Raw genomic sequence first — 24,574 nt, forward strand, 5'->3', positions numbered from 1 at the left:
AAGTCAGAGACTCAGTAGAGTAACCACAGCACAACATGCAGTGTGTGAATGTGTGTCTGAATGGCTGCATCACAGGCGCCCTGTCCCGGCCTGTGTGTAACACACCGTCGCTCATCACTACCTTTCATTTAAGATGACTCACCCTCCTCCAACCGCCCCCCTTGCAGCAGGGAGAACGGGATCAGCTGCCCACGGCCTGTGGGCTGCCTAGTGATGTCTTACGTTACATAATTCATTCAAGTGCTCATTATGTTTACTCCTCTCTGTCGTATTAAGAGAAATGAGTCATTGAGAATTTTTCGTGGGAAAGCTGATTTTTGTTGATTTGTGTTTTTGAATAGAGTGTATGTGTCATTTTGTTAGGCATGTGTGTGTTAGCTGTTTTTATTGGTCCTCTACAGAGAGGATAGATGGGCTAATGATGCTCTCAATCTTTCTGACCCCAGTCTCCTCCTTCCCTGACCTGGACACAAGCCAGCTATAAATCCTTGGATTGTGGTCACATTCTCCTGTCCCTCTCTCCAATTCAGCCTCCTCCAGCTTCCTCAAACCTCCATTCCCCCAATCTCTTCCCACTTCCCCTGTCACTATAGTAACCTTAATTTTATTTACATCTCCAGCCAATGCTCCAGCTCTTTGTTGGCAACCATTGTGGCTGAGGGGGTGACCACCAGCAGCCCTTTGCGCTGCCACTGCACAGTGCTCTTGCTGGGTTTAGTCTGGGTAGGAAGCAGGCAGGCTCAAATTTGCGTGTAAACGACCAAGCCGAGGAACGGACTTCCACTGTGCCAGGGTCAGAGATGGACCCGCTGTCGGTTTTGATCGAGTAGATCCTCTGCTTGGCTTGGCAGTGGGATCTTTCTTTCGACTTTTTCAGCCAGGCTTTTTAACAAGATTTGAGGGGGGATTTACCCTCCGGGAGATTTATGGCAATTAGCAGGCTCTTATCCAAAGATGCTTATGCGTATCCACATTAGGAATGGTGCAAGTACTACACTCAACCATTTGAACCAGGGGCGACATGAAGCTTTCTTTAGTTTAATTACCAGCTTGCTTCTGTCTGTCAAATTTTTAAGTTTCATAAGAGCCAAAAAAACATTATTATACGACATAATGGCACAATGGATGCAAAGTTTGGCTCTGCAAGAAAGTATGCCCACATGCAGGGTTAGTGCTAGCACACTATTCCCATGGCAAACTAAATGAGTGGGGCGCATTTCCTCCCCCAGACCTTGTTCATCTTAATTGTGGTTTCCATAGGCAGCTATTATGGTGCTGGTAAATTGCTCTGTAATCAGGGTGTAGGGCCACCCTGATCATACACCATACATGTGATGGATGAAAGCGCTAAACAAAGTTCCCCTTTTTTTCCTATGACCTGTTTGTGTTTCGTTGGCTATGACTTTGAACTCAGGGTTAAGTTCGATGGGGGATGTCGCCTCTTAAAAGTGGTCATTTTCTTTTTTTGACTTTCCTTTTCTTTTTCTGTCTCTGCCTTTGTTCTCCGCTTTTTGCCCTTTTCCCTCCAACTCTGTCTCTTTGTAAAGAACGACAGTCTTTAATCATAGTTTTGTTTCAGGGCAATGATGTATATGTTGTACCAAAGTCAGTGTTTTCTGTTATGCAACATTTCAGTTGTGACTCTCAGGCCGTACAGAGTGAGGGTCCTTATTGCTTCTGATTTAACACCTATTGTGATTAAAACGGGAAAAAAACTAGACCATTCCCAAATTCCGAAAGTGACAGTCTCCATTGTATTGTGCACTTTCAAGACACAAAGACTGTGACTATCTTGGGATACTTGTCAACAGGCGGAACCGCAACAATATGAACGTTGGAGGGGCCAGGAAAGACGAAAGATTGTGGTGGGTGGAGAAGCAGGACCAGGACTGAGAGGAGAAGGAGGGGGGTGTTTGAGACATTTTTTGAGGTCTTTGTTGCTTTCTTTAGTGGGTGTTTATGCTAGTGGTAACGAGCTGCAGTGTGGCCTGCCGGGCGGCCGACTGGCTGGAGAGTGATGGGTGTTGACGTTGGCCTAAGAGGTTATTGCTCCAACCCCTGCCCCTGTCCTACAATTAGGTATTGGTTCACTTACCTGCACACAGTGTCACTGACACTGACTCATGTCTTATTCAAGAAAGATAGAGTGTTTACATTGCAGCTTTACAAATCTGTCCTTGAATATCCCTGTGCTGGTGTACCCATGAATGAATTAAATATCTGTCTGTGTTTACCACCAGTTATAAATATACAAGCCACAACAACACAAAGACAATACATTGGGAGATTTTACTGCAGACATTTTGGCAAGACATAGCAGCAGAAGCACAGGTGTGGTGAATATTCTTAATCAGGGCTGCATTACAGTCAGGTGTTAACTTCCATGACCCTGGTATTGTGCATGCTGGCTCATTGGCATAGCTTAATGAATCACCTTAATGGAACAGAGACATTATTAAAGGAATAGCTAGCATAGCTGAGCACAAAGACTGGAAACGGTGAAACAACTAGCCTTACTTCGTTACCAAAATCCCCCTACCAGCACCTCTAAAGCTCACCAGTTAACTCATCTCATTAACATATCTCATTTTGTTTATTAACTACAGAATACAAAGTGCAAAACTGACAATTTAGGTTACGTATCAGACTATTTCTAGGCAACACCCAGTTACTTCTTTTCCTGATATCAGACAGAAAAGTCAACTACACTCCTTTTCCATCTGAAGTCTGACTTTGCATTCCAATCCCACAATTTCCGTGGAGGAGTGGGATTGGATTTTCCCTAACTAACAACTAGAGACCAATGTAGCCATCTGAATGCAACATCATTTTAAGTCCACACTCATGCATAGTCATGGCAACATACTTGTTATGTCAGAGTTTTAAGAGTGGACCAGAGCAAACTTTCAATGTTGGGCGATATTGTGAAGACATGGCGATTTAGAACAGCACTGATAGCCACGTCTTTCTTGTCTATAGTGCTTGCCATTGTTGTTCTTTTCCTAATTAGTTCTGGCGCAACATTTGTCAATGCTTGACGACAGCGTAAGTCCCGCCTGTAGCGCTGATTGGCGAAATGTTAATCCCACACAGCACTCATCTGATTGTTTTATGTTTGAACAGAGAAACTTCTGTTTTAGGTACAATGCCAGACAACTTGGTGGTATGGGCAGATTTCAAGGTCTAGACCTAGACAAGTAACTTCCTAGAGTCTCGCTGGTTGCGGAGACAGGAAATACAGTTCTGAATCAGTCTGACAGAGCCGGGCTAGCTGTATCCCTCTTTTTCAAGTCTTTGTGGTAGGGTAAGCTAACCGGCTTCTGGCTACAGTCTTATTTAATGGACAGACATGAGAGTGTCATCAATCTTGTTAACTAACTCTGCCAGACTGCAAATATGCCTATTTAGCAAAATGTAGGACTTTAAAATTATTAATTGCACCCATGCTTTTTCTACCATGACAAGATTTCACCTGTATCAGATTGGTTTCCATTGCAATGGAAACCAATCTGATACAGGTGAACATGTTTACATGGGTCATTATCCTGGGTAATACTGCAATTTATTATCTAGGTTTCCCCTCTATCAGGATGTAAGCTCTCTGTGCTGTGCTGCTAACCTACTGAAGAATCCTAAATTTTAAGGGAATGGCCCTGTGTGGAAGAACTGCATGTTAAACTTAACTTTAATGAACAGTGGTAAAAGAGGACAGCCCACATGTTTGATGCTGAGAAGTCTGACAGGGAAATGTAAATTATGTTTCTGGTCGCAAACTCAGTGACCCAGACAACCAGTTTTTCAGTTATTTTTCCACGCCCTGAGCTTAAGCAACAACTATTTTGGGTGATGCAGGTTAGCAAAGACAGTAATGTGCCTGCAGCAGTCTGTTTTATCTGTCTCTCTCACTCTGTCTTGTTTTTCCTCTACCCTGTGATCTGTTTAGGACCATCATGTATCATGTCATGTGACATGCTCTGATCTGCTTCACCTGCAGACGTCACCTCTCACCTTGCTTCAATCAATATCAACCAAGCTGTTCATACCCCCTCCAATACCCCCTAAACTTGAAATCTGAAAGGTTACCAGCAATGTGAGGTTGTTTGCTGCTAGAGATGAGGATTAACTGAACCCAGAGGCTGGCACTCATAGTTGCTGATGTGCTTCAACCACGACAGCCCACGAACCTTGACCCCCTTTTCTCTCATCAGTCATCGTCCATCACACCGTAAGACACAGAGCTGCTTTTGTCTGCCTGTTCAGGGACTAACAGCTCAGCTGCTTTTTTCCTCACTTAGAAAGCCCACTCGGGACACGTCACTGCCATTTTGTAGTCTGTTTTTAAGATTAGGGTACATGATGTGAAACACTCTTTGTTAGCTGGAGGAAGCAATGATAAGATTAAAACATGGGTGGCACAGGGTCGCAACCAGTTGAGCTGTCAGAGATATTTATTCTCAGTATCCAAAGCTATCTCCTGTTCAGTTTCACTTGATGCAGGAATATCTTGGAAATAACTGCCAATATCATGAAACACATATACGCACAATAATGCACAACTGTTCCACTATCAGAAAAACAACTGATTCAAAGCAGTCATGAAACAAGACGTTTCGCACCTGAACTGAATCTTTCAGGAGAGAAGAGTTTCATAGAATGCTGTAATGTTCTATACTGTTCTCAGATGAGGACACAACGTGCTTGATGGAGAGATGTAGAGCACCATTGTGTAACTCCTATCCCCAGTTCCCATTGGAAGAGCCAGTCCAGTGTGTGTGTACAGGCTTTGTTGCCCTGTGAAGTCATGCATTAGAGGATAGCTTAGCAGTCGCCGAGAGGAGCTTTTTCTTTCTTTCTAATTACAGCACGGCCTGGTCCAGCCAGGGACCATTGTGCCAGGGCGCTGTGAATTCCCACAATGGAGCTGCTCAGCGGAGAACAATGAGTCAAATTCCTGACCGTTCCCCGCAGGTTCAGAGGCCGGGCTGACAAATAAAGACAGCAGAGTTACAGTGGCTTTGCTATTCTACACCCAGTAGCTTTCCCACTGGCCACCCCAGTGGGGATATTGGTTTGTGTTTGTGTGTGTGTTTGTGTGTGTGTGTGTCCCTGTTTATGTGTGTGCGTCACAGGGTGGCTACAGCTCCCGCTGGGAGCACAGGGAGGGGTTGAAAGATGGGGGAGGTGAAGAGGAGGGAGCTTGTTCTTTCTGTAGGAGGTGAAAGACTCTTCGCGCTTTTCTAGTGTAATAGAACCCCTGAGAACGAAAAGTTGGCAACCTAAAGCCGCATTGAAGGCATTGTTGATCAGAATTGATCATAGATCAGACAGAGCGCTGAACTTGTGTAAGATTTCATGTACAAACCTGTTCTAATTACGTTTTCAACATAGAAACACGAGTCTCGGGCTTGGCCACATTAAACACAATCTGCCATTTTTATGCGTCTGTACAGATGGGAAATATTGAGATTGTGACAAGAATAGCCCAGCCATTTGCAAGCGGAAGGGTTCTGTTGTTTACATTGCCAGAAATGTCTTCTTACACAGCCTTTAAGTAGGCTGCAGAGCTCGAAGGCCTCCAACAGGGCCTGGCTGCACTTGTTGCATCCAGACTGGAATATCAGGGGTTGTTGCTTTCCCAGCTGTCCAAAAATACGCCTGCGTGTGTGTGTGTGCGTACTAGCATGCGTCTATACACTGAATCTGTTGTGTTAGCAACCTGTTCTGCACGTAATCATTGTTTACTGAATGGGAGATGGTGGGTGGTAACAGAGACCCCACACTGAACAGCAGATGCCGTACTGAGACACACATGCTGGCATTTACCACTCACCTCCTTCTCTGTGTTTATTGGGCACAGACTTTGACAGATTTCATTCAGACGCCCTCTTCTTCCTCATGCAGGGAAGGTCTTTTTTAGCCATATGTGAAAACTGGAACTATATTAAAATGCGTAACTTCTATGAGTTTGTCATGCACAGTGAAACTGTCAAGTGGTTCTTAATACAATTTTCATTAATTGATTTCTTGTTCCAACTATAAAATGTCAAAACAGTCCAAATGCTCCATCATTCCCTATATCCTAAGGTGATGTTGGCCCTGACACACCAAGCCAATGGTTGGCTGTTGGTCAATGTCAGGCCATTGGTGAGTGTTTTTCTCCCCAGTTATTGCAGTGTGTCCCGCACCAATGGCACTAGTCGGCCCTTGTCAGCTCTTTTTCAGCTGATTCAGCATGTTGAATTGAGTTGGAGATGGCAGAACCTGTTGGTGAATGTAATCACTCTGATTGGCAGTTAAGCTGCAGTGCACAAGAAGAGAAACAAAAGCAAGTAAAGCACATAAACACGTGGGGTTTTTTTTGCTAGCCCACAGTTAATATCTTTTGTTCTTTCATCATCAGGTTGTGTTGTCATTGAGCTAGCTGGCTAACTAGCATCTTGAATTCGTCCTATCGGTCTTGTGGTTTCCCTTTTTGAATGACCAAAACAGACTACAACTGCCTGCTGATATGGGAAGTTATTTCCTCTCATGCAGGCACAGAACATACATGCTAGTTGGCAGTTGGTTGTAGTCTTTGTGGTGTGTCCAAGTCCAACCTTTTGGCTGAGACACAGGCAGTGTGCGGTGATGCAACAATTGCTTTCGCCGCCACTAGTTCTTTGATGTTGGTTTTGCGTGTCTGGGCCTTAACAGTCCATAATACAAAGATGTACAGTGAAATAAACTAAGGAAAACACAGCAAATGCTCCCATTGGAGAAGCTGGAATAAGGTATAATTCACTGTTTGTGTTTATTGGAACATTACAGGACCATGCTTTCATGTGTGCTATTGTTAGTATAACTAGTCATGACATTTCAGTACTCTTTGAATCAACTTGTAATCACAGTGAAATTTGGAGGGCACTGGATGTTTGTCCAGCTATCGGGCGATGCGATGCATCTGACGTTGGTGCTTTGTGTCACACCCACTTACTCTGGTTTGAGAACATTTGCCAAGTGGTTCACAGAGGCCATAAAAGTCCTCCAAAGCGTTTCATCCTGCGCAGGCTTTTGTAGAGCATTCACACAGTCCTCCCTTGTGCCTCCCCCTTTGCTCAATTCACAATAACATGACACTCTATCTTCTTTACTGGTTACTCTACCTTTAATGAAAATTGATAGTCTCGCACACACATGCACACCCCAGCTGCCATTGATCCAGGCCCAATAAATGTTTTATAAGCCCAACTGTAAGGACACCCCTCTTTTATTCACAAGGTGTCAATAGTTGAGTCCACAGGGAAAGATTGCAGAGCTACCTTCCTCTTAGGGCCCCTGAATTCAGTGGCAGAGTAATATATTTTCTTTGTAGCACACATTCACCCTTATCCTCAATCACTGGCGACACACAAGTGCTGGGTCTCCTCCTCTAATGAACGTAAACGCACTTAAAATTGTTCCAATTCAAAGCTAATGTAGATCAGTTTGGACCCAGGAGTGACCTGGACTCTCTGAGGTCATACTTCTAGGATCAGGAATAGGATGTGTGGGAAGGAAAACACTTGCCAATGAATGGATGAAAGTGAGTGGCCTCACATTTATCAATTAGCAGGTGCAGATTCATTCCTCCCACATTTTCTTTCCAGACTGTTTTCCCATATCTAGTCCGTCTGTGTGGGTTTTATAGAACAAGCGAGCTAAAAAAAAAAAAACACAGTGTAAGCCTCAGCCAGTCTTATTGTAAGCTGAACCACAAGTTCCCCTTCAGTTCTTTCTTCTGGTTGGTGAGGAGGGTGGCACCAGTCCACAGGAAATGCCTTTTTAACACAGCAGGAAGGAGAAAGGTTGCCCTCTCTGAGCCTGAGTCTTTGTTTTTGTCTGATGGCATTAAGAGACCGGCCCAGTGTTTGTGTTCGGCTTGTGATTGTGCTGTTGTGGGTTCAGGCCAGTACTCAGTCCCTCAAAGTCTTACATTGTGAAGTGGATTTCCTCGCTGTTGGCCAGTCAAGGGTTAAGCTCAAAATTCTCTGAAGTCTTCTGAATTAGCATGCCAAGGAATGAGAAAAATCCAATGAGCCTAACTGGACTTGACTTGTGTGGCGGCTAATGGTTAACAAGGCATGATGGAATTTCCCTTTGATTCAGTAGAGGTGAGTTGAGCTCTCACAGATATTTTCTCAAGGATTGAAAACGCTGTCATAACTGAACTTTGATGCCATAATGGAATTTTAATGGCCTTGAAGGAAATCCTCTGTAGGTAGTGTGAGCCCACAATGCAGCATATCCCAATGTGTGGTGGTACTGTGATGTCAATTTCTACAATAAATGTGTCTCAAAGGGCTGCAGTACCAGAAAGTCAGGGAATCATAATGCAAGTAACTTGGCTGCTGTTCTTTATTTGTTTGCTTTATTAGCACCGTACTGACGTCTGTTCATCCTAGGGCTGTAACCGAATCAGAATTTTAAGATTTGGATAACATTTAGGTGTACATACAAAGATTCAACTATTCGCTCCCTGTTTTTAGCATGCACTCCATGCGTAACAGTGCCTCTTTTATTAAGATGGTCCTGCCTACTTCAAACCAGTAAGGAGAGAACATAGAGCATAAAAGAAACAAAAATCTCTAACATAAAATAATCAATACTGTACTAACTTTGGCAAAAAAACATGTTTGTTTTTAGGTTGAACATGTACGTGCGCTGATACAAGCAATATGTACAGTGTGTACTCTTTATGTATCCTGATGCTCTGATATTTGCAATCTAATCTTGTTTGGTTAGCATTTCACTACCACGATCCACACACACACTCACACATATACAATATCACCTGCTTTGCATACTCTGTGCAACACATGTACAGACAGAGTGTCACAGAGGCATAAAGACATGAGGTGCCAATCACAAAAATGGCTCAGTGACCACAGAACACACCCTGTAGATCTTCACTCATATCTACACGCCCTACATTTTATATGGATGCAGTTATCAACTGTTGAGTTACACATTCCTTTAAGAGTAAAGCTTTTTATGACTTGAATATCAAACTGAAATCGGATCGGCCAGACCCTCACACTGAAGAGTATTACTTGTGAGGGAGAGTGTGAGGCATGGTTAGAGGGAGTCGAGTGTGTCTTTCAGCTGACAGGTCTTTTAGAAAACGGGGCACAGGGCCATGTATCTGCAGCTGCCCCCTCTCTGTGCGCTCTTTGATGGGGAGAAAGACGGCGTTTACTTCTACACCCACAGCTATACAAACACACAAAGGCTTGTTTTTAAACTATCTGGTCTTAACACCACTTAAAGATCCGCTGAGCGACACATTGCATGCATAGGGAGGGTGTGTTTATGAGTTTGTTTCTCGTGAATATTACTTATTCTACAGAATCAGAAAAGCCTACATCACACATGTGTGAGTTACATCCTGGTATGACCAGAGCAGTTGGTAGTGTAATGGTCACTCATTTGTTATTGCTGCTCTAAATAGTAGCAAGGGGACGCCCCTGACACTGGCCCGTTTATTGAAACACACACACACCCATACACTCACAAATATAGCCTTCCATTGTTTAACCAGCCCAACAGACTTAAAGGTCTCAACTGTTACTCTGTTAATGGTGTGTTTGTCTAGCAAAGATAGCAGTCCCACCTGTTTTTAGGGCACATGCTAATAAAGATACAGTAGTTGGGCTGAATTCTATTTTTGGTTTTCCATTGGGGCATAAAGATCTTGAAAATGACAGTTGAACTGAACCTTTCTGAAGTAGCAGACTGTTGTGTATTTTCAATTTTTGTCTAATGAGTCCCTCTGTTTGCTTTGTTCATCTTCTGTGTCCAGGTCTGGACGACAGCCTGCAGCAATATGTGAGCAACTTTGAGCGGGAGAAGATCAGTGGGGAGCAGCTACTGAAGATCACACATCAAGACCTGGAGGAGCTTGGCGTGGCCAGGATTGGACACCAGGAACTGGTGCTGGAGGCTGTCGATTTACTCTGTGCTCTGGTCAGTCGATCTCTGTTACCAGTGTGTGTGTGTGTGTGTGTGTGTGTGTGTGTGTGTGTGTGTGGCTAATGTGATGTGTATCTAGATACAGTGCATGGCTGTGGGATGGAACTGTATCTTCAGGAAGGATTTGCTACAAAGCAGGGGCTCTCTTTTGGTCACTGTCCCTCCCCCCCTCGCTCTCAGTGTTCACATTCACTAAAACCCAGCCTGTAGTTTCTGGTTCGGCAGCTAAAGGACCCAGCTATGCAGAAGGGCTCTTCATTTCTCACACAGCTCAGCAGGGTGCAACGGCACAACAACACACGAAGCAAGCCCGAGGACACTGGGGAACATTAGTGTCACTCAAGAGGAGGAGAGATGGATCTAAGTGGCCTTGGGCTCGATTTGGCAGTTAGACACTTGGAGGTTACTAGAGGCAGTTAATGGTAATCACGCAGCGACAATTAACAGTTTGATCTGTTCAATAGATAAAACCTCTCTCCCCATTCTCCTTTAAATCTTTAGTCTTCTTCACTCACAAAATACATACACACAAGGAACTTCTCTCTTAAACAAACAGAAATGTCAGGCAAGTCATTCTTACTGCCGCAACCATTGACTCACCTGAGCCATCTTTCTTGGTTCATTTATAGCTCCCCCCGTTTGGCTCCTCTTAGTCACTCTGGGAGCGAACCAGCTGCCCCTTTGTCAATCATCATAGCTTCCAGAAGCACTGCCAGCAAAAATATATCTGCATACAACCAGTGAGCACGAAAAGAGTGATGAAAAGCCTCCATGCTCCAACTGAAAGAGAACCAGGTTTCCAGCAGATGGGATCGATTTGGAGTTTTATCACTTCCTGTGCCATAAACGTCCCAGATTGTGGTCCCTGTGTTTTGATCAGTGTCAGCATTTCTGCCTTTATACTCTCTTAAAACGCTTTACATTAATCGTTCGGGGCATGGTTATTTTTACCCTGCAGAAACAAAAAAGTTCATTCTCCTCTATCCTACATGAGGCGACATTTTGCATCAATGCTGATCTGAAAGCTGTGGGTCAGATGGCTGAAGATTGATGCATTTCATGACTCTAAAAGAAATGATTTCTTTATCAGTCATCTGCCACCTCAGCACACTGAAGCTGTGCATGTCGCCTGTGTGAAGCAAGCACATGTGCGATTTAGTGTGCGGTTAGAAAACAACTGTCGTTATTTGGCATGCATCATTCCATGGCTCCTTTGTGTTGGGGGTCACATGTTGAGCTAGTAGTTTACATGGCAGCTTGTAGCTACAATCTCGAAATCTATTCCTGGAGATTCTTCGAGGACCAAGTTGTAGAGATTTAACTGGGGCAAGGTAAGGCCCAGACACACCAAACCATCGTCAAAGAACTAGTGGCAATGAAGGTCAACTGTTTGGTTGCCTCATGTTGCCTTTGTCTCAGCCCAAAAGTTGTACTTGAACACAGCGCAAAGACAACAGCCAATGGCCAACTAGCACATATGTTCTGTGCCTGCGTGAGAGGTAATAACTCTCCATGGTGCAGGACGCACAGCAGAACCTAGGGCAGTAGACGCTCACCAACAACCTGACACTGACCGACGGCCGATCATCTGCTTGATGTGTCAGGGCCCTTAGAAAAAGCTAAGCTAGGCAAGCTGTTCTTTACCTGTTAACAGTATTCCTTTACCTGTGGACACCTGGAAGCACTCGACACATATAGTCCACGGTTGCCTTTTTTGTTTTGATAGATTTACTCATCACAGAATATGTACCATATGGTCCATCCTGTGGTCCATAACCTCTTATACCATCATAGTAATCAGGCCCAGATTTTTGTTCACCCCTAGAGCCTTGACATCATGGCAGTGAAATCTCAAGCCATTTTCCTCTTGAGCGGCTTCATAAATTTGGCCCACAAAGTGCTTCCTCAGCATGGTTTTGTTATTTTAAGTAGACCCTTTTCCTTGCATGTGATCTTTATCATCCTTCTCAGAATGTGCTGCTAGTTTGTAAGAGAGTGCCTGTGTGTGTGTGTGTGTGTGTGTGTGTGTGTGTGTGTGTGTTTGCATGCGTGATGGAGTATTCGGCACACTGTATTTATTCCCTCCTTTTCTGTCCTTTGGAACTTAAAACCAGGAATGCTGGACTCTGAGCAACCTCTCACCTCTCACTGTAGCAGTCCGGCTAAATGTCTTTTGTCTGTAAGGGGTTTCCTTATTAAGAATGAGACCTCGGCCTTCCACAGACCCCGTGGGAGGAAGTGAGGCCCCGATTCAATTAGCTTTAACTGAGTCAAGGTCACTGCTACCAACAGGAACGCAGGCCACCAGCACCCAAAACCCCCACAAGCTCTCACACTCTCCCCAGACTTTCTGTCTTTTTGTTTACTGTTAGGTCTGACACTTCCTGTTGCTGCAGCCACATTCATCCTTGAGACACTCTGCTGCAAGGCTTTGCTCTTGAACTTTAAATGTAAAAGCATGTACAGACATAATAGAGATTTTCATATTTCAGGGACCTGAGCTGTCCTGTCAGCAGGTTCAAACCTATATCATGATGATCAATGACCTAACATAAAACCCTTTAGGAAATATCAATACTCATGCTCCTCCTCCCCCTCTAAGCTATCAAGAGCAAACTGCTGTCTAGGGACAAAGAGAGAACGTTTAAATTAATTTTACCGGACTTCTCTGAGCTGTGATGGCTTCTGCAGAGGCGATGTTGAAACCCAGCACTTCTTTATTTGTTCTCAGACCCCAGCGACCCAATCAAGACCAGCATCACATGATAATCATGCACAAATTAGCAGTCTTCAGCAGCCATGGCACATTGTAGCAACAGACACAAACATGCACACACTCTAGGCTTCAGACATTTGTATCTTTTATAGTCAAGTCAGATCCATGTAATGCCCGCAGCGAGGGCAGGAAGTGCTGTGTTATGATAGCCATTCTCCATTTCTCCCGAGGACACTTATACCAGTATATAGTCTCTTCAAAGAGCCCCAACTAGGGTCTACACAAAAAAGCCTCTGCCATCTTTATTCTAGATTAACTGAATGTCTATAAAAAGGCACCGAAGAAATGTAAATTTGGCTTAAACTGTTGTTATGGGAATGAAAAATTGCATTTGACTGGAAGCACAGATTTTCGCTCAGACGTGGTTTTTAGTTTAGCTGGCAGTGTGGGACAAAAGCTCGCTGGACATCTGTGGGCCAGTTAGAACTGCTGTGACTGTGTGATTAGCCTGCTAATGAAAAAGCCAGGAGACGTTTGATCTAGAAAACACTCGCACTGCCTTTGTGCTACAGTTCTACTTTCACTGTGTGGATGACTGAATGAGAAACCAAACCATTAAATGATTTATTTCCCTTTCCCCCCATATATTCACTAAGTATGTTTTCTTATCTTTTATGATGTTTTAACAATTCATTTCATGTCAATTGTGCAGTGAGTAAGGCTGCCTACAGCTACTGTTTAACTAGTCCAATTTTTCCAGTGATTCCTCGAGTGACACAACTGGAATGATTTGTATGTTTTTTTGAGCTCATGTTGGAGCGAGGCAGCAGAATAGACGGAGACACTAACCACTTGCAGATCCCACTTGTTTCCCCAATCACGTGCTGTGTTACTCCTTGCTAAGCATATTTAGCTACTGGCACATCACACATACAGCAGCACTGCTGGCAGCAATGCAACACCATGTAAGCTGATATTTACCAGGACAGGAGCCAGGCCACCCTTTCCCTGCTTACCTTTAATCAACACATTATTCCCAAGCCTATTTATTCAGTCAAAACATCGCAAAGACTTTAAAACAAAGCTCTTATAAATATTTGACAAGTGCTCAGGCGCAGTGTCACTTTACCCTGCCAGAAAAAAATGGGCACGCTTTTGTAGCTCATCACCCTACGGTGGTTTAGTGCATAGCTGATCTGTAGTGTACCTTGTGACCCTTGAAGACGCAGAGCTCGGCCGCTTTGTGCATGTGAATAACCTATAAATCGGAGGAATGCAAAAGCAGGAAACAGCTCAGGCTCAAGAATGCAAACTTTGCCCCGCTTGGTAGGAATCAGGTGCTGGCACGTGCACACTCTCCCTGCACGCTCTGGAACAAACCTGCAGACTGGAGGGAAAATTTCATGCCTGAGCTGTCCTCACAAACAAGTCTTCTTAAATGATATATGTCAAAGAAGTGATTACAGCTCTCCATTGTACAGGAAACAACATGTTGTCCTGGGAATAAGACTGTTGAACCTCCCACGTCTAGACTGTGTCGAAGGATTGTTTGCTTTGATCTGGAGTTTTATTGGCAATAAATATTATTTCAGCTTCAATCATGAGTGTGTGCTTTCTCCATTTGTGTCTGACCTAGTTAAAATGCTGTATTGATTTTCCGTTTCAGAACTATGGGGTAGAGACGGACAACTTGAAGAATCTGGTTGTGAGGATGAGAGCTGCCACCAACAGTCTGCACATGGCCACGTCTGACCGCAGGAAAAGCCCCGCGTATGATGGGAGCATGTCGCGCAAGCCACCCAACGACTTCCTCACCTCTGTGGTGGAGCTGATCGGCGCTGCCAAGAGCCTCCTGGCTTGGCTCGACAGGTAATAACTTTTTTTTTTTAACCACCAATTACCTGTGCACTCTGAGTCAGACCAGATAACAGAAGGGCTGTCGTAAGACTTCTGCTTAAACTAGCTGCACAAATACAGAGTAACTTTAGTTGTTCTCCTTACTTAGTGTCGAAGTTAACAGAATAGTTTCATATGACAAAACCTTGAGGAGAAACATGGGACTTATTTAAAATGTTTTTGGCCCTTGATGGACACCTATGGGCTATGAATGGATTGAGTTTGTGACCTCCTCTGTCATAGTGCAGGGTCATATTGTATTATGGAGCACGGGAAATATAACGTCTATGGATATGACGGTCAAGCAGATACATGCATTCATCTTTGGCATTAAAAGACATCTTCACAACGTTACTATATCCATGCTGATGGCCATATCAACACTGTATACAGCTTTAGAGCAGAAGTGCAACCCCCTTGCAAGCTTTAAGACCGGAGCTGGCAGAGTCCCCTGTGTTCTCCTGGTGACCTGCTCCACATCACACCATAAAAGCAGAGCATATTAAGCAGGTTGCCAGGATTAAGTGTTAGCTGGCTGAAATTAAGCTTCTCTTTTTGTGGCATGCTCGGCTAAAGAGGGTAAGATGACGTCACGATTTAAATGGTAGTTGTGATGTTGAGATGAGAGAGCAGTGTAACAGTGTTTAGAAGTGCTGTGCAAAAATTACATGTTTTGACTTTGAAATTTAGTTTTTAAAGTCATTATGTGCTACTACTGTGTATATTTTTCATCTTAGTTTAGTAATTGTCAATGTTAAAGCAGTTAGATCATTTTCACTGAGATATTTGTGCTGTCGAAAGACACAAAAGCTCTGATTTAGTGTGTGATGATACATATAAGATATGGGGTACATGGGGTAAGATATGGGTTTCGTTTTGTGAACAACTGGATATAATGACCCACACTGACATATTTTTAAAAAATAAATGCATAGGGGGTTGGGGGCTGATGTTTGGGTAGCTATTCTGTAGTACATAAGCATATGTTTTAGATGGAGTCAGGGGGAAAGAGACACAAAAGAAGATAAAATGGCGCCAGAGCGGTGACATTCTTGACTGACAACCAAGTCTTTCTGTGGCCAGTCACCCAAACACAGCAATCAGAGCAAGGTTCACTGAGTCTATTATGAAGTGTAGCGTTAGCAGCTTCCAGCTGATTCCACAGTAAATCACTTGAGACACATGCTGCCTTGCCACTTTATTAGGTACATATATACAGTCTAATGCAATCCAGTGCAACACCTCTGCCACATATTCTTTGTTAATGATGCTTATAATGGCCTGTTTTGTTGAAACTTTCCAAGAGGTGTTAATTCAATTATATGTTTATTACTGAAGTCATAGTTAGTGACGGTGTTATACAGGACTGCATTATATTGAAATGTGTTTCCAATGTTTGTCCTCCCTCGGAAACACCTCTCAGTTTAATGTAATTAATTTAAACACCAATGCAAACTACAGTCAGTAATAAAAACAGGGTTAAATGAATACCTTTCTGACAGCGTCATTCAAATCTGAACAGTATTGTCTGTGTGAAGGTAGATTTAATGACTGAGCTGTTGCATTGGATTGCATTAGATTTTAAAGGTGTGTCTAATAGATTTGCCGCTGAGTGCAGATTCTGTGTTTCTGTCTCAGGTCATTTTTACTAGACATTTTGGCGGTTAATATCAAACATTTTAATGCGGTCATGCAGCTTCAACGAGTAACCTAAGCTCAACTTGACTCTGCTGTCCATCACTGGTTCCTAATATTCTCCCTTTCCTTCTTTGTCTGTTTGCAGGACGCCTCTTACAGGGATCAGTGACTTCACAGCCACCAAGAACAAGATCATTCAGCTGTGCCTGGAGCTCACCACCACAGTTCAACAGGTCTGCACGCTAATTAGCTCAACAGCACACGTGTAGCTATAGCCCCTGGGAAACACACACAGACATACACACACACAATAGGTTTTTCCACTGAGCGCATAGCCCGGGGGCACAGACACGCAAGATAAAGTGTAGGAGAGGAGAGTTATGGGAAATGTGGTCTGGCAGCCATGACACAAGCCTGAAGCCAGCAGTCTGAGCACATTATTGCAAATGCTGATGTTTTTCTTGGGATCTTTTCCTCCCCATGCTGGCTAATGAGGAGACCCCCTTTAGTGCGGGGACGTTTAATGGTAACCGTCGCTTTTGTGTTTCCACTTTCATAAAACCCGCTGGCGCTGTTTTAAAAGGCGACTGCCAACATTCCCCAGGCTGCCATACTCCTTCAGCCATGTGGTTCCTGTTTTTACTTCTCCAAGATGCTCGCAGTGGGAGAGCAAACTGTCTGAAAGCGCTTCCTGCATGTAGGTTTAACGCAGGGGATGAGGAGGTGGTCCATCTGACTGCCAGATAGATGGCTAACGCTTAAAACAGAGCATCAGCCTACATTCACTATATTTCACAACTTTCTGAAGAGCATTGCTCTGCCATTGCATCATGATACAATTGGGTGTCTACTTCTGACAGTGTCATGCAACCAGCAAAGATTTGGTCATACATATGTCTTAAACAAAGGGAGCTGGTGAGTGGCCTGTTCTTCTATCAAAGCCATTAGCCTGTATGCACAATTTGTTCTCCCTAAAGGGTTTGACTTAAGCATGGCCCGGTAAGCGACTTATTTTACACTGCCAGTGAAAGTGGCTGCTGAGACTGCAGGTGTCATTTTTAGAGGGTTATTGCATCAAAATAAATTCCTTTCCCAGAGTGCCTATTTCCTTGCCAGAGTCGGGGATTTCAGCACCTCTGGTGATTTACTGTGGGTGTCTCGGTCATGGCCATCCAGGAGAAGTCGGGGGGTATACATTTCCCACACTGCCATGTGAAGTGGGGAGGTTATGGTGTAGAATCAGATTGGTCCTCTGTTTTTAATCAGCTCACAGCAATGCATGTAACAGAAACACTCATGAGGAGTCTCACTTCCAACTCATCAAACCATTTAAGTATCTAAGCTGACAGATAGACTCTTGGCTTCCTTTCTCATTTTTCTGGACCATTGAGACTCCCTTTGTTATTCATAACATGTAGGCCAGAGTATGAGCCACTGGTTAATAAAAAAGGTTGCACAGGACACTGCCACAGTGATTAGTTTTATGATGGGGGAGGATGGTGTGAGGTTTGCCCGGCTCGTTCATGAACTTCAGCCAAGAATTAGGGCTTTTCAGATCACACAATTTATGTGTTCTGCCTGAATGGAGCCTGTGTGTACACACACAATGGGACATGGCCATAAAACTGTGAACGCATCACCCATCTTGGCTGACCCGTCAGAGTGGAGGTCATTCTCTTTCAAAGAAGACATTTTTCATCAATCCCCCGTCTCTTTTATCTGTGCTTCCCACTCCTGGATTGTTGGCGCAGATATGAAATTAAAGGTCTCTGTTTTTATCAGAAAAACAGAGATTTCATCATGCAGGCCAAAGACTAAACAAATGTATCTATCATATGTTAATACCTTATGAATAATAGGATGTCAGAAGGTCAGGTCTTTATTTCACTCCTGTGTAAAGGCAGCTACGCTCCGGGTTCCTGCACTGTGCCAGCACTCCTCTCTCTCAGCCACTTCATTGCTCGACCATGCAAATCTGCTCCGGTGGCAGATCAAAGGCCCAGAGAGCAGCACACAGAGAGAGTCATCTGATCCACACCGGCTGTGGGATCAAGTCCATAACGTGAGGGATCAGTACACCCAGGGAATTGTCCCTCAGCCTCTCTCAGCGCTTAGTTACGATCTGGCTCCTGTCTACGAGAAAGACTTTGGTTTTGACAAAGATATGGGATTCATTTGGATATCACGGAGCGATCTTAGAGGGATTATGTGTGATATTGTATTCACATGATTCGATGGTACTCTACTGTGAAACAAGAAAAATGTTTCATAAATGTCAAAGCTTGATCGGAGATGTGCCAGGCCTTGTCTCCAGCACATAATGATACTGTTTTGTTTCACGACCTCTAAACATCAAAATATGTATTTTTAGCTCATTCCTCTTGGCTCAGTCAACAGTGTAGGCATCCAAACACGGGCCAGTCTCTAAAAGAAATATGTAGACGCGTGTTTACGCAAGGATAGACAAATTCTTTTAGAAACCACCATAAGTTCTTGGCTGAATTCAGAAAATACATTGTAGGAAAACATACATTTGGGACCAATATATTTCAAATGAAACCTATTATAATTGTTTTTTCCTACTTAATGTTTACATTGGCTTTTCATTTTTTCCCCTTAAGTAAGGGAGATGAGGCAAAGTCAAATGTGTATTACTTTTCCAAATTAGCTTAGCCCTTTACGCAGGCACTCGAACACGTCTTATTTAGGGAGCCTAGGAGGAACCCTGCTTTAACGTGAAGCCATCGCTCACGGCCACAGACAGTCGTGCAAATCCTGTCAATGCAAACAAATTAACAGTATGCCGAGCTATGTGCATGTGAAAACAGACGCTCCCCTTTAGCCCTTTGGAATGTGCAAGCTATGGAAATATGGAAAAACTTGCTCGACCCCCATTCGCTGTCTGCACAATGGATTTACAAAGAGCAACAGAGCTGGCTTTGTACATGGCACATGCCCATGCATGTCACTAATACTGTGAGGGCCACAGCACCAGTATCCCTTTATGATGCATTGACAACGGCTTGTTGGGACTCCGGAGAAAGAGGAGACTTGTTGAGGTAGATCTGCTGTGCTCTCTAGTTTTGACAGAAGCATCTCACCTGTGTTTTGATGGATGGCTTCCCTTGGGGCATTCCCAACATAGAGACAATTTCATAAACAGGCAGGGGCCCCCCGCATGCACTGTGAACCCCCCCCCCCCCCCCCCCCCCCCCGAACCTTACTAGGGGCCCTTTCACCACTAACAACACAGTTGTCAGGGGAGGCTGTTGCCTCAGCTGTGGCCACTCCAGCTGCAGTCTATGAGGGCTGTGTTGAGACACTTGGAGGGGACGCTGGTCTCTCAGCTGACTTTGCAGATTTTATCACCGGTTCCTTCCCCCAAACAACCAAGATCACCGCTACTGTGTCTTATTTGAGTTCAAGAACCCCTGCTATCACTGGCCCACCCACTTTTTTAACTGTGGAAAGCAGTGATGCATTCAAGTGTTTGCAGAAAACCAAAGCTCTTTTTGGATGAGGGCTTTCTGAACATCATTACATGTTTTCGCCAATTGTTTCCCACCATGTCATCTGCACATTTTTGCTGTGTGAGTGTTAGTATGGTATTTACGTTCCAATATAGTCCTGAACCACACTGCGCATTATACAATTATAGCTTCCCCAGAATTTAGGCAGAGAGGTAATTTGAGCCTAAAAGCTGTTTATTTGAGGCTGTTCTCCATTTTTCTCAGCTCTATATCTGGAATGCTGATTATATCGTATTTACCCAACCCCTATACTTTTTCTGCTTCTCAAGCCATTGACTAACGTCTTCCTCTTCCCTGTTGTTTACTGCTCACAAGCCTAATCTGTCATCACTGTCTTCTTTGTAACAGGACTGCAGTGTTTACGAGATGGAAGAGAAGATCCTGGAAGTTGTAAGTATACTGTATCTCTCCTCTTTGTTTCACCTAATATAAACTAAACGAGACCCTGAAGTTCCCATACGGGGGGGGAAAAGGTCTGCTAGATCGTTTGGGTATTTGTCTTTATACAAAGAGATTGTGTGACATGCTCTCGGTAGCAAGGTCCGCTTTGTGGGTGAATGGAGCAGACCCGTCTATAGGAATGCCAGCAGAGGAGGCGGCTCTAATACGCCCCAGCCATCAATCAATGTTTCCTGTTGCTGACACTCTCCAGACCCCTTGGGCTAATACTGGGCTTCCTCTAGCACTCTGTCTGTCTCTCTCTCTCTCTCTCTCTTTCTCTCTCTCTCTCTCTCTCTCTCTCTCTCTCTCTCTCTCACTCTCTCAGAAAACCCAAACGAAGTCAACATTAGAGCCAAGTCCCTCTCTGACCGTTTCTTTGTCGGATGCTCAGCTCCACATAAAGTGTACAGCATGTGTTCAAAACAAAATGCATGTGCCTGAGAGGACACTTCATAGAAAAGACCCCCTCTAATGATGACAAATGACAGTTTTTGTCCTTAAACAAGCAAGGGACAGAGCAAGAGGAAGGCTGGCATGCACAGGACTGATTTTAGTGTTGTGTGTGTGCACTGCTATGTTCAGTTAATAGCACACTAATGGTCCCTTTTAGCCCATTAAGCCTTGCACTGAACATGAGCATTATACACACACAAAGGCATGTACACAGGGAGTAAGGCCACTAACTGATGAAAAATAAAGTCTATGCGTCATGAGTGTCACGAGTAGCAGTGTAACCTGACTTGTTCCAACTTGTTCAACACACAGTGGTTATTAAATACACCATTAGAGTATTAAGCACAATGCTTATAATCACTGTGAGAAATGTATTAGTCTTTGGCTTCCTATTTTATTTACTAATGAATTTTCTTTTGCCTTTACCTCTTCAGTCAAAGATTTTGAACAACATCTGTGATCAGACTGTGAGAACCACCTCTGACCCCCTGATGAGCCAGTCGGCCTGCTTGGAGGAAGTCCAGCTGACCAATATCAAGCCGGGAGAGGGTCTGGTAAGGAATGCTGGGAGATTTTTTTTTTTGACTCTTAAACACAATATCTGCCCCCTGGGACTGCAGGCTAGGAATGCATGCAATGTGTATCAAATTGTGACCCTCACATCTCGGTCATACATGTCTCTCCCTCTGGGAATGTTTTATTTGTACTGAAAATCTTGTGGGTTTTCTTTGTGCCTTAGGGGATGTACATCAAGTCTACCTACGATGGGTTACATGTCATCACGGGAACCACAGAACATGTAAGTTTGACAATATGCTGACCACAAGCATACATTTGCCCCTTCCCACGCTCATGCTAACCAGTAAAATACAGTATTCTCTATAAACAGATTCTTTATATGTATGCAGAATCTGTAGGCAATGGAACAAGATTTTGCTATCGGAAGTGTTCTGGTTTCTGTTTAAAGTCCGAGCTATGTTGACTAATCACATTTGAACGCAGGAAAACAGTCTGTGTGGAGAGACGTAAGGCAATGGCCAAAATGCAAACTCAGAACCCATCTGCTATAGCTTCCGACGACGATTTAGCTTTGCATAATTTTTTTTTTTTTAATATATATGTCTGTTTATAAAGATTAACTGAAATGGTTGGTTCACAGAAAAGGAAATTTTGGTTTGGATATCTGCTGGCTACATTAGATCAGCCTGAAATATTGGCTCTCGCCCCCAGAGGCTTTATCGTTGTCAGATGATGGCCAGTGGGTTCTGAGATCGTAGTGAGAGAGAATGGTTGTAGTCTAGAATGAAACAGTTGGCCATTTAGATTGCTTTACATCATATGTCATATGGGTCATGCCAACCCATTAGAAATTCAGAACGTTTCCCAGTTCAAGTCTCTTGAATGTAGTGCATGTGTACACAGTCAAAATCACCAGTAGTGCCTGAAAGGTTATCCCAATAATTTACCTGGAACTATGTGTGAAAGAGGCAAAACAAAGAATTGTAAAAATAAGGATTTAGCTCTGAGAGCCAAACTTCAAAAATTCCTGACAAAAATATAGCTAGAGGATTTAAGATCACATGAATTCAATAGAACTTTTCACACAGTTTTTTTTTCTTCAAGAAAATCCAAGACATGAACTGGAAGGTCTTTTGTGAAATAGTATGGAATGACCCATATGTCCCATATGGCAAACTTGGAAATTCCAATATTACTGCACTTCACACTTCAGAATGAGCTCCTGATATTGGTTGAAAAAACAGCTTGTTCTCCTCCCCCTCCTCCTCCTCCTCCTCCTCCTCCTCCACTGAGAACACACCAACTTATCTGAAGGAGTTAAGAACTGCTTATCTGCAAAGGGAATTGTTTGTGACATTTACCGATTACTGGAGAGCAGAAACAAACAGCCTCCACAAAAAGAAGTCCTACCTTACCACCACACTGAGACAACCAGTCTGTGACTAACACACCAGCATCACTGCCACGGTTAGATCCTCACGCCTCCGGTCCTTATGTGTGAATCAGGACCTGAATCATCAGCAATAATGACTAGTGAATCCCGTTTGACATCTGTGTGACAGGAAAAACAATTCAACTGATATTCATACACGCCAAAAGTCTTTGTGTTTTCTCACGATTTGAACTCAGAGTGTTTGTTCATCAGATGTTTACTCTTGAATAGAGATTTTCAAAAGCAGGATGGGCACTAAAGTAGCTCTACTTTCAAAAAGGTTTTGTAATTAGTTAAAATAGGTGTTAGCCACAAATGCTAATGTTTTATTAAAGGGATAGTTCTGATTTTCTTGAAGTGGGGTTGTATGAGGTACTTATCCATAATCAGTGAATACATACAGTAGATGGTGGTCAGCATGCCCCCAGTTTGGAGAAGCAGGCAGGAGTACTGCCACGGAAACTAAGCAGTGTATTGCTGTGAAGGGGGGCAGCAGCAAAACATATTTTGTCCACCTAAAAAGATCAATATCAGTTTAAGTGCTTACTATATTGAGAATTTTCACAGCTTTACCTTTCCGTCAGACAGAGATTTTCAAAAGAGAACTGAAGCCATTATCTTCGCTCTCTTCAAAGCCACCAGACTCCATTGACAAAAACAGTAATTTAATCTTGCAGAACAGGGAAATTACTGGTCTAGCACTGCCTCAGTGGATTTGTTTGTGTGTGTCATTGTGTGACTTTGGTGTTTTAAAGGGTTAGTTTGGATTTACCAAAGTCACACAATAACACAAACGAACCAACTGATCGAGAGCCTTAGACAAACAACTCCCGTGTCCTGCGAAGTAAAATTACAGTTGTTTTCAATGGAGTTTGGTGGCTCTGAAGAGAGCATAGATGAATGTCACAGCTTCAGTTCCCTGTCGGAAAGGGATGCCTCAAGACGATAAAGACATGAAAATATTCCGAATAAAGCGTATACTTCAACTGATAATTGATTATTTTTAGGTGGCTAATATATGTTTTGCAGCTGCCCCTGTCCAAAGCATTACATTACTTAGTTTCCTTGGAGGTACTCCAGCCTGCTTCTCCAAACTGGGAGTGTGCTGACTAGCATCTACTATAAGTAATACACTGACCGTGGATAAGTAGTTGATACAACCCCACTTTTCCTTTAAAGTGGTTGATCAAGCTTTGACCTTTACTTTGTTTGTGCTTTAGTCACCTGCAGACCTGACCAGGAAGATCCATGCTGGTGATGAGGTGATCCAGGTCAACCAGCAGACAGTGGTAGGAACCTTATTTTTTTACTGCTGTTATCAACATATTTGACCATACATATTGTTAATTTGAGTACATACTATAAATGTCAATGTAATATTAATGGAGGTTGTCTTTTTTTTGTTTGTTCTCATCCTTTGAATCAGGTTGGCTGGCAGCTGAAAAACCTGGTTGTCAAACTGAGGGAGGACCCCAAAGGTGTTGTTCTACTCCTCAAGAAGAGGCCCACAGGCACAACAGGTTTCACCCCCGCCCCGCTCAAGAACATGCGCTGGAAGCCCCCAGTACCACAGGTACATGCACACACACAGTTCACACACATCCTCCTTTCATTATGGAAGATCAACAAAAGCCTGCACGTCTAGTCATTGTCAACCAATTATCAGCTTTTTAGGGAGTTGGTTTTGAAACGACAAGTTCAGACAAGTGTCACAGAGCCACCCTGAAAGTGCTGCCGGCTGAATTGAATACAGCATTGAGTTTTTCTTCATGCACAACATCAGAAGCAAACAAAGTCCCATGATGTCATTCGGTCTTAAGAGATAAAGCTGCCAGCCGACAGTGTTGGAGTCTGGTTAGATTGTATCTGGTCTATTAGAATGAAATTGGCCAGATGTTGCCATCAAAAGAGGACAATGGGACTTAATGCATGTTATTTGGGTTCACCCTCTTTTTTTCTTTA

General features: G+C 43.6%; 1 protein-coding gene across 1 annotated transcript in view; it reads left to right on the top strand.

Moving 5' to 3' along the window:
* Window positions 1-24,574, top strand: part of cnksr3 (cnksr family member 3) — a 36,746-nt gene that overhangs the window by 7,289 nt on the left and 4,883 nt on the right. Inside the window, exons 2-9 of the mRNA XM_033643162.2 lie at window positions 9,818-9,981; window positions 14,370-14,572; window positions 16,383-16,470; window positions 20,116-20,157; window positions 21,096-21,215; window positions 21,401-21,460; window positions 23,833-23,901; window positions 24,039-24,185. Of these exons, the coding sequence (XP_033499053.1) occupies window positions 9,818-9,981; window positions 14,370-14,572; window positions 16,383-16,470; window positions 20,116-20,157; window positions 21,096-21,215; window positions 21,401-21,460; window positions 23,833-23,901; window positions 24,039-24,185 (893 nt within the window). The remainder of the gene's footprint in view (window positions 1-9,817; window positions 9,982-14,369; window positions 14,573-16,382; window positions 16,471-20,115; window positions 20,158-21,095; window positions 21,216-21,400; window positions 21,461-23,832; window positions 23,902-24,038; window positions 24,186-24,574) is intronic.

Source organism: Epinephelus lanceolatus, chromosome 15 (genome assembly GCF_041903045.1).
Source record: "Epinephelus lanceolatus isolate andai-2023 chromosome 15, ASM4190304v1, whole genome shotgun sequence".
NCBI classification, from domain to species: domain Eukaryota; kingdom Metazoa; phylum Chordata; class Actinopteri; order Perciformes; family Serranidae; genus Epinephelus; species Epinephelus lanceolatus.